Raw genomic sequence first — 10,446 nt, forward strand, 5'->3', positions numbered from 1 at the left:
AGGTAAGTCCAAATGGAGGATTTATTTGTAATCATAAAGCAATTATCTTTCAAATAAAAAAAAAAAAACAACAAAATATCTAGGACTGTTCTAGAGATACAGCACTTTAAAAGTTTTTCCAAAATTCGCGTCTTCAAAATGGTGTGCGTGGTGTCTCTTTGAGGGCTGTATCTCGGAGCAGGAATTTTTTTGGAGAGAACAAAAACAGACCTGTGCCTTACTTAGTCCTTCATTTTAACATATGCTAAATTCAATAACATCCCAGGCTATAAAGGTAAGATTTTTCGTAGCCTGCCTGAATGGGTCAACGGAGGCATCTGATCCATCCCACGGCTATGACCCGTGATATAAGGGTGTTGTTGTGTGTGACGTCATGACGGCACAGAGTTTAGTTTATGAGTGTGTTGTGTTTGTAGATGTCATCTTGTTGCAGTTGGTGGTGTCCTCTGGTTGTCCGTGTATGGTTCACATGTTATGTGGTGTATTAGGTTCATTTGGGTATCAGTGCTTGAAGTGTGCATTTATCGGTCGTGACTGCTATAGAAGGGCGGAAATTGGTTTCAGTGAGTTAAGAATTAAGTTACTGTTGTGTTTATGTTACTGCGGTCTCGTTTGATATTAGTGGTTTGCTGTCTGTCGCATGGTAAGTTGTTTAATTCAATTTGTGGCTTCTTTTATTAGGTATGGATATGGCTTCTAAGTTTAATAGTGCGCGTCTGTGGGCTGAAATGTGGGACGACATGTTGTCCGTCATTAAGTTTCTGCAATTTTTGGGCTTGTGCGGGAGATAGCAAAATGCAGCATAAGCAAACATAATATGTGGTTGACCCGAGTTGCGGCGTCTCAGATCAGGGACTGTTGGTGGATTTTTGGGTTTGGGGGGAGGGTGAAGGTGGGGGGGGGGGGGGGGGGGGGCTTTGGTGTTGGTAGGTTGTGGGTGGGTTGGGAGCCTGTTTTATTTGTGTGTTTGTGTTTTTTGTGTGTGTGTGTGTGTGTGTGTGATTGGGGTGGCTGACCTAGTATGTAGTGCCAGAACTTCTTAATGGTAAATAGTCGTTTTTTGGGTCTATTATAATGTCCGGTGGGATTTTTATGTGCGTTTGAGTCGGTGTTATTTACTGCATGTGTTGGTGGTTGATGTTTTGGTATCGACACTTGTCGTTGATTTATGTATCTTAGGGGTAGTACTCAATTTCAATTTTTTTGGTATTGTGAGTTGTATTTGACTTATATAGCTCATGAGAAGTGTCCGGTTCCAAACTGTCATCGTAGCTACAGTGGTGGAAATATTTATTGCACCACCACGAATTACTTCGTCTTTTTGTCTTTTGCAGCAGTTCGCTTCAGGTTATACCAGTCCCATTGTTGCTAAGCTTCATTGACATATTCTTGCCTTAATAATCTGACTTCTTCATGCATGTTTTACAACAATACACAACTCTTTGTTGTTGTCGCTTGGTTTTACAATGAAATCAGTATTTATACTGGCATTTTTGGTTGAGACTTTGCAGTGGGAAGATGGGCAGGTCAGTTGAGTTTACGCCAGAAAATAAAGCTGCTATACTTGCTTATTCATCTGTTGGTCTCAGCACCAGAGAGTTAGCCTCTAAGACAGGATTTAATCAGTCTACGATTTCGAAGTTACTAAAAAAATACAGGGCAAATGGAAATGTTGATTGGGAGAAAGGAAGAGGTCACACAAGGGTGTCTACTGCCAAACAGGACAGGGTACTGAAAAGGCATTCGCTCAGCGATCGTCGCTTGTCATCAACTGAACTAAAGCGAGACTGGGAAGAAATGTGCAACATCTCAGTAACCAGTAGAACTGTAAGAAATACACTAATGGAGGCTGGACTCTCATCCGGTCATCCTAGAAGGAAGTCTTTATTGAACAAGATAATGCGACAAGAGCGATTACAACAGGCAAAGGCACATGCGACATGGACTCCAGAGATGTGGAACGAAGTAATCTTTTCAGACGAGTCCAAATTTAATCTGCATGGCTCAAATGGAAAAGCGTTCGTGCATTGAAGAAAAGGTGAAGAATTTTTGACATCATGCATAACATATACAGTCAAACACCCACAATGACCGATGGTCTGGGGGTGCATTTCCAGTCACGGAGTAGGTCGTCTGGACTTAAACAATGGCACTGTCAACACAAATGCTTACATAAGCATCCTTGAGACCATTAGAGACCAGTTTGGAGATGTTTCCAATTGCATTTTTAACGATGACTCTGCTCCTTGCCATAGAGCTTTGAAGGCGAGTCCTATGACGAATACTTGTACCAAACACGAAGCAGATTACTTTCTTGGTTAATTATCACGATCTTCTACATTTCAGGTAAAATCTTTCCTTCGACAAAATGGGATTCGAGTATTAGAGTGGCCTGGAAATAGCCCTGATCTCAATCCTATTGAGAACTGTTGGAAGGTTATACGAAATGCTATCACCAAAACGAAGCCATGGAATAAACGGGAGCTATTGGAGACACTTGTGCATGAGTGGTTTCATGAACTGAGTGAGGAGTACATTAAAAAGTTAACTATTTCAATGTCTTCATGAAGCCAAGCGCTGACTAAGGTGCGTGGTGGAGCAACAAAGTATTTAATGCAACAGTGTGTTCATATGAGGCAATACAAACATCCGTGTTATGTTACAACATTAATATGCAGTGTTTCTTTCAACATCAGTATTCATATTTCAGAATAGCAAACAGAATAGCTGACATATCCACTTACACTCATTTTTCAAGAAAGTGTTAAATTATAAAAAAACACTTTTATAGAAGCAAAAATTAAAAATAAAAACGAATTGACAAAAATTATTGTGTATATTCATTTCTGATAGAAATCAAAAGAAATCAGGCAAATTTAGCTTAGTTATTCAATTATTGTAACAAAAATTGTTAATTGCAAGAGGTGATGCAATAAATATTTCGACCACTGTATGTGTGTTTTGGTATCATGAGCCACTGTTGACCTATATACATCAAGGGAAGTATCCGATTCCAATGTGTCATTGCTTTGTGTTTTGATATCATGAGCTGCTGTTGATCTATATAGGTAAGGGAAGTGTCCGATTCCAATTTTTGTCCCTATATGTGTTGGTTTTGTGATATCGATAGTGCAATGTATTATAGTTGGTTTTTAGTTTGTGGTATTGACAATTGTGGTTGAGCTATGTAAGTGACGGGAAGTGACCAGTTCCTGTCAATATTGTAAGTGTAGCGTAATTTGAAAATTTTGTGGTGGTTTTATGTCATTGTTTTGTGCGGTTTTGGATTTTGGTGTGTGTTTGTATGTGTTTATATTTCGTCTGTCCCCAACCAAAAACCCCCAATTTCCCGTGCTGGTCCATTAGTTTGATTATATTTTTGGAAGGAGATGTGTTTGTTTGTTTTATATGTACTTTCGTGTTTGTTGTGTTTATGTAATGACGTCATAGGCACCATATTGGAGACGTTGAGCATGGTCGTTTCTGCCATATTGGTGACGTCATGGGTCAAAGCAGACGGATGGAATCGGATGCTTCTGTAAGCCCTGGGAGTCATTAGAAATTTTATGACGCTAGTGGAAAAACAAACTGGCTGTAACATTCAGACCTTGTGCACAGACAATGGGAAGGAATGTGTGAACCATGAACTAGCAGACTTCTTACAGAATGAGGAAATAAATCATCAAACAACAGCACCTACAAGCCAGAGCACAATGGAGTAGCAGAAAGATATAACAGAACATTACTAGAAAAAGCCAGACACTTATTATCTAATGCAGGTTCACTAAAAGAACATTGGGGGAAAGCAGTCTCTACAGCTGCTTACCTCATTAACAGAGCACCTACGAAACCTTCAAAGGGCATGACACCAGAACAAGCAATTACCAGAAGAAAACTAATAGAGTCTAAATAGGTTCAGGAGGCAATAATTATTCCCTCAATTAAGCAAGATGAAACGGAAAGAGATGAATCTGAGCCTATTACAGATAAGGATAATAATAGCCCAAGATGTATTTTACCCAAAAGAAGCTCAGAAGATTCTAATTCATCAGACACAAATAAAAAATGTGATTCTTCACAGCAAAGTCAAACACACGGAAGATCATCAAGAATTCCAAAGCTAATAAAAATAAATGCATTTGTGACCTATTACTCTACAGAGACAGAGAATTCAGATCCATTGTCATTAGAAGAGGCTTCACAAAGCAAAGAATCACTCAACTGGATTCGAGTAATTAAAGAGGAATTGCAGTCACATGCTCAAAATCAGACATGGGAAAAGGCAGTTTTACCTTCAGATATAAACCTAATAGATACCAAATGGATTCTTAAGACTACAAAGAATCTTCTATGACACATTTTTAGGTACAAAGCATGGCTAGTAGTTAAATGCTGTGCTGAGACAAAGGGTGTAAACTATGAAGAGACATATACCCCATATCATTAAGATGTCTTTTCAGTTTGGCAACTAAACAAGAGCTACATAAAGATCACTTTGATGATGTTATAGCATTCCAGCATGGTGATACGAAAGAGGTATCTTTTATAAAAATCCCACACTGATTTTACACTAGAACTTTTACAGACAATCGCATCGTGAGATTTAAAAAGCAGTTTATGGTTTAAAACAAGGTAGTCGCAACTGGAATATTAAGCTAAATAAAGCACACTTAAACATGAACCCTACAAGAAGTACAGCACATCCATGTATTTATCAGAAAAATAAAGGAAATGATGTACTCACTGTTGGAATTTAAGTTGATGACATGTTAACTTTTAGTACAGTAATAATCCATAAGAGAAGGAAAGCTCCAAAACTCAAGGAATGAGCTGGTATTTCTTGCAACAGCAAGAAACAACCCACAATAGCTTTATCAACTACTGAAGCTGAATACATGGCCCTGGCCTCAGCTTGTCAAGAGGCACTATGCATGCACAAGTTAAAAAAGGAGGTTCCCCCATGTCCATAAAATGATCATATAAAACTTTATTGTAATATAAAAGATGTGACTGACTAATGCAAAACAAGCAGCTACAGTGGAAGGACAAAAAATATTGATATCAAACATCATTTTATTAGAGAGAAGATAGACTCAGCTTAAGTTATAGTGGAACAAATCCCAATGGAGCAAATGCTTGCTGAGGGCCGATTGAAGCGTCCGATCCCACCCATTGCCTTTGACCCATGACGTAAGGCTGTTGTGGTTTGTGACATCACGATGGCACGGAATTTAGTTTGTGAGAGTGGCGTATTCATAGGTGTCGTTTTGATGTGATCGGTGGTGCTCTGTGGTGGTGTGTTTATGTGTTGTGTATTAGGTGATGTTTTTGGTTTAGCTTGCGTGTGAGCGTGTTTATAGGTGGCGTATTGTTGCGGTCAGTGGTTCTCTCTAGTGGTGTGTTTATAGGTAGCGTATGGCATTCATTTGCATGGTAGCATTGCACGTGTAAGGTATCAGTAGTGACTGTGCTTTCAGCAGAATATTTTTCGTCGACATTATTGTAGTTTTTTCTGTTCGTCATGTGTGAATTTTGGCAAATTGCTTTTTTTTTATGTTTTTGGTAGGTATGGATATGACTGACAAGATCAGCAGTTTTCGGTTGTCGGCAATGATGGGGGACAGTGCGTTGTCTCTAAAAAAAAAATAATTTCGGATTTTTGGATGAAGTCGTGAAGTGTTCAGTGTGTCACAAAGAAATGAGGCTTACTTAAAGTTCCGGCGTCTCGGACCAGGGACAGCTATAAGTGGAGATGTCGTAAGGATAACAGGTCAAGGGAAGTGTTCGATTCCAATCTTGTTGGTTTGTTGTGTCTTTTGATTGTGGACATGGTTGCAGTTTTGGGTTTTATGATATGGTATCAGTAGTTTCTGTTGACCTATACAGGTCAACGGAAGTTTTTCAATTCCAATGGGTGCTTGCGGCTGTGGGTGTTCCGGTATCGGGAGTTGCTGTTGGCCTATATAGGTCAAGGGAAGTGTCCGATTCCATAGGATATTGTGTTTAGTGGAATTTGGGGAGTTTTGTGTTGTCGGTTTTTTTCGTCGTTTTGTGTGGTTTGGTATGATGGTGTGTGTTTTAAATTTGTTTATATTTACTTCATCCACACCCAAAAACCCCCAATTTCCCACGTTTGTCCCGTTAGTTTCTTACGTTTTTTTGTGGAACGTGCGTGTGTTGGGTATTCAATGTATTTTTGTGTTTGTGGTAATGTTTACGTAATGACGTCATAGGCGCCATATTGGAGTCGTAGTGTAAGGTCATTTCCGCCATATTTGTGACGTCATGGGACAAAGCAGATGGGTGGAATCGGCCGCGTTTGTATTTCCGCTTACTGATAAGTTAGATAAGTCACTCGCAAGTACAAGACATCATAACATGATTAATGAATGTGGGCTGATAGTACGATTTTTTTTCCTCTTAGAGACAAGAAGTTGGAGTGCTGGTAATAAGAATCTATGCCTCTGCTGTTACATACGCTCTTTGCCATTAATTTTTCCATTCATGCTGTCTATCATTAGTTATACTGTTTTCTGAACACCGTTAATGCATTTTGTACTATAAAACGCTTCTAGTGTATTTCTTGAAACAGTGATCGCTTTACTGAATAGTAAAGCGAAGAACAAAACAGAATATTTAATGTATCTTTTTCAGATGTTTATTGTCACTGTATTATGGTGGTAAATCCTATATCATTATAAGATAAGCCCTGGATGGATAAATGAATATTAAAACCTCAATTACAATGTAAGTATAGGAGATGGGCAAAAGGAGATAAAAATGCTCTCCTTAAAGAACGGTGCCTCTCAGATTCAGTTTAGTAGAATTCTTGAATATTCATCTCAAAGCAATATACAAATTTCTCGATGCACTACCACACATTCGCATAACGTTAGTAACAATAACACTTGCTTAATGGTCAAGTTCCCTTCATTTCACTTATAGCAGGCAATAATCCATGGAGAATGAAAGCAATCTATTAATTATTTCCTCTGTAAACATAGGATTCTTGTAAAAGTACTGTTGATACGTACAGATTCACCCTCTCCTTTTTTCCTTGAAAACAAAGGTAGTCCACCGCCGGACGTCAAACACATTATGTGCGCGCTCATATTTGCAGCATTCATTTCTTGTCCCTACATTGCTAGTTCCACTTAACTAAATAGGGCACATTATTGATCTGCATTAAAACACACGTGAAATTCAGTTTTACAATCTTGAACAACCCAACACCCTCAATATTTACAAACAATTTCCCCACACAAAGAAATTAAGTCAAAGAAAGGTCTATAAGCGTCTGCAAAGTTGTTATAATTACAGAAAATCAAAATCAACTCGTTGACCAAAGTATAAGCTAAGCAGTTGTAAATGCAGACGTGCTTTTATTTGTATATACATTCATGGAAGTATTATAGCTGCACCAGTAGGTGTTCAATACTAATTAGTATTGAGCTCACTAGGTTGCGCTCCTTTGAAAGATATGCTTTGGTTGAAGAGCCTTTGTGAGGACTGTGTTTTGCATTATAACCATAATATCACTTATATCCTATAAATAAATCCTGTTCCAGAACATTTTTACATTAAGAATTTCTCCATAAGGTACAATTTATTGATATTAAATGTCAGAAAATGAATTTTTAGCGTTTAAATGTTTCAGGAGACGTATGGGAAACAACCTCTGTAGTGGATGAGGACGTCAAATTGTGATCACGGAATTTCTGGCCTGTGTCCTGCCATCAGAAAAAATTTCATTATTCACCTTCACAGTTCTGAGAGCTTCTGGGACACGTGAGTGTCAACAGTTAGAAATTAGCTTAAATATGGAAATGCGAGTGAATAATCAAAACACGACGATTATCTAGTGAAAACAAACTACCACTCTTCGTCAGAACATAAAACACAAAAAAGACAGACACGTGAGAAGGCTTCTTTTCCAAACACAAATGTCTTCAAATATTCTGGTACTGGTGCAGCCATATTTCTGTCGGTGTCTCAGTTACTTTCAAGAGCAAAGGAAGAAGGTTACTTTCCTGGCAGTGAAGTGTAATTTTTCGCACAAATCAGAATATACTTCACACAACAAACTCCTTTATTTAGCTCTGGGGGAGCTTCTCCATACGTACGTTTTGTAATACGTACCACTACGTAAATAACAAGTATGTAGTTGACAGGTTCTTATGTTCAAAGAAAGAAAATACAGCGATAGTTGTAAATTAAAACATACTTCACACAGTCTGAACGCTTACGTTGCGTTGGGGGACCTTATTCAGCACATTTTGTTCCGTATACCACCATTTAAATAAGGAGTATAAAGTGGGCAGGTTGTCACTTTCAAAGAAAGAAAAGACAATCATACTTTTCAAATTTGCAGTGAATGAACCAACCGAACCTACAGACAGTTTCTAAAGGCGGGCTAACACACTCAACTATACAGGCATCACAGCTAGTAGCATGCTGCGGTTGCATGTTTGAACACACGCAACAGAAGAGTTGCATGTATGAACTCCAAGTTTTTAGAGGTGTAACTTTAGAGGTACAACTTTTGTCATGCCACAGAAACGTCTACTTGGGCGTACTTTGTCGCGCCACTTACCTTCCACCATTGCTCCCTGCTGGCGCATCCTTCTGCATTTACCGAGGAGTAATTGCTGATGTACTCCATTAGATTTCAGTCTGTTTTAATTCTATTGCTCAAAAAAGTGAAAACAATGGTCGGTAAGTACACTTTTGTAGCTTATGAAATTACAAGTACACCAACCGATGTTTGATTATCAGCAGCAGCAATGTGTGTGTGTGTGTGTCACAATCTTTATACACTCCTGGAAATTGAAATAAGAACACCGTGAATTCATTGTCCCAGGAAGGGGAAACTTTATTGACACATTCCTGGGGTCAGATACATCACATGATCACACTGACAGAACCACAGGCACATAGACACAGGCAACAGAGCATGCACAATGTCGGCACTAGTACAGTGTATATCCACCTTTCGCAGCAATGCAGGCTGCTATTCTCCCATGGAGACGATCGTAGAGATGCTGGATGTAGTCCTGTGGAACGGCTTGCCATGCCATTTCCACCTGGCGCCTCAGTTGGACCAGCGTTCGTGCTGGACGTGCAGACCGCGTGAGACGACGCTTCATCCAGTCCCAAACATTCTCAATGGGGGACAGATCCGGAGATCTTGCTGGCCAGGGTAGTTGACTTACACCTTCTAGAGCACGTTGGGTGGCACGGGATACATGCGGACGTGCATTGTCCTGTTGGAACAGCAAGTTCCCTTGCCGGTCTAGGAATGGTAGAACGATGGGTTCGATGACGGTTTGGATGTACCGCGCACTATTCAGTGTCCCCTCGACGATCACCAGTGGTGTACGGCCAGTGTAGGAGATCGCTCCCCACATCATGATGCCGGGTGTTGGCCCTGTGTGCCTCGGTCGTATGCAGTCCTGATTGTGGCGCTCACCTGCACGGCGCCAAACACGCATACGACCATCATTGGCACCAAGGCAGAAGCGACTCTCATCGCTGAAGATGACACGTCTCCATTCGTCCCTCCATTCACGCCTGTCGCGACACCACTGGAGGCGGGCAGCACGATGTTGGGGCGTGAGCGGAAGACGGCCTAACGGTGTGCGGGACCATAGCCCAGCTTCATGGAGACGGTTGCGAATGGTCCTCGCCGATACCCCAGGAGCAACAGTGTCCCTAATTTGCTGGGAAGTGGCGGTGCGGTCCCCTACGGCACTGTGTAGGATCCTACGTTCTTGGCGTGCATCCGTGCGTCGCTGCGGTCCGGTCCCAGGTCGACGGGCACGTGCACCTTCCGCCGACCACTGGCGACAACATCGATGTACTGTGGAGACCTCAAGCCCCACGTGTTGCGCAATTCGGCAGTACGTCCACCCGGCCTCCCGCATGCCCACTATACGCCCTCGCTCAAAGTCCGTCAACTGCACATACGGTTCACGTCCACGCTGTCGCGGCATGCTACCAGTGTTAAAGACTGCGATGGAGCTCCGTATGCCACGGCAAACTGGCTGACACTGACGGCGGCGGTGCACAAATGCTGCGCAGCTAGCGCCATTCGACGGCCAACACTGCGGTTCCTGGTGTGTCCGCTGTGCCGTGCGTGTGATCATTGCTTGTACAGCCCTCTCGCAGTGTCTGGAGCAAGTATGGTGGGTCTGACACACCGGTGTCAATGTGTTCTTTTTTCCATTTCCAGGAGTGTAGATTTTTGGGTGAATAAATAAATAAATTTCATGTGCGCAACCAAAAAAGTGAGTCATACAAACTTCGTGATTTGTAAGACCAAACATTGTGTAAATTGTGTATTGTATGAAGAAATTAGCTCCCCCGAGTGATGGCGCAGCTGTTTGTTAAAGGTTAGTTATTCAAAGTGCCTATATCAACGAATATAATAAGATTCTATAATGTTGG

The 10,446-nt window shown here is 41.0% G+C and overlaps 1 protein-coding gene across 1 annotated transcript in view; it reads right to left on the reverse strand.

The window, feature by feature from the left end:
- LOC126473538 (protein fuzzy) overlaps positions 1-7,248 on the reverse strand; it is a 173,998-nt gene extending 166,750 nt beyond the window's left edge. Inside the window, exon 1 of the mRNA XM_050100652.1 lies at positions 7,035-7,248. Within this exon, the coding sequence (XP_049956609.1) occupies positions 7,035-7,127 (93 nt within the window). The 5' untranslated portion in view covers positions 7,128-7,248. The remainder of the gene's footprint in view (positions 1-7,034) is intronic.
- Positions 7,249-10,446: the final 3,198 nt, after the last annotated feature.

This window comes from Schistocerca serialis, chromosome 4 (genome assembly GCF_023864345.2).
Source record: "Schistocerca serialis cubense isolate TAMUIC-IGC-003099 chromosome 4, iqSchSeri2.2, whole genome shotgun sequence".
NCBI lineage: Eukaryota > Metazoa > Arthropoda > Insecta > Orthoptera > Acrididae > Schistocerca > Schistocerca serialis.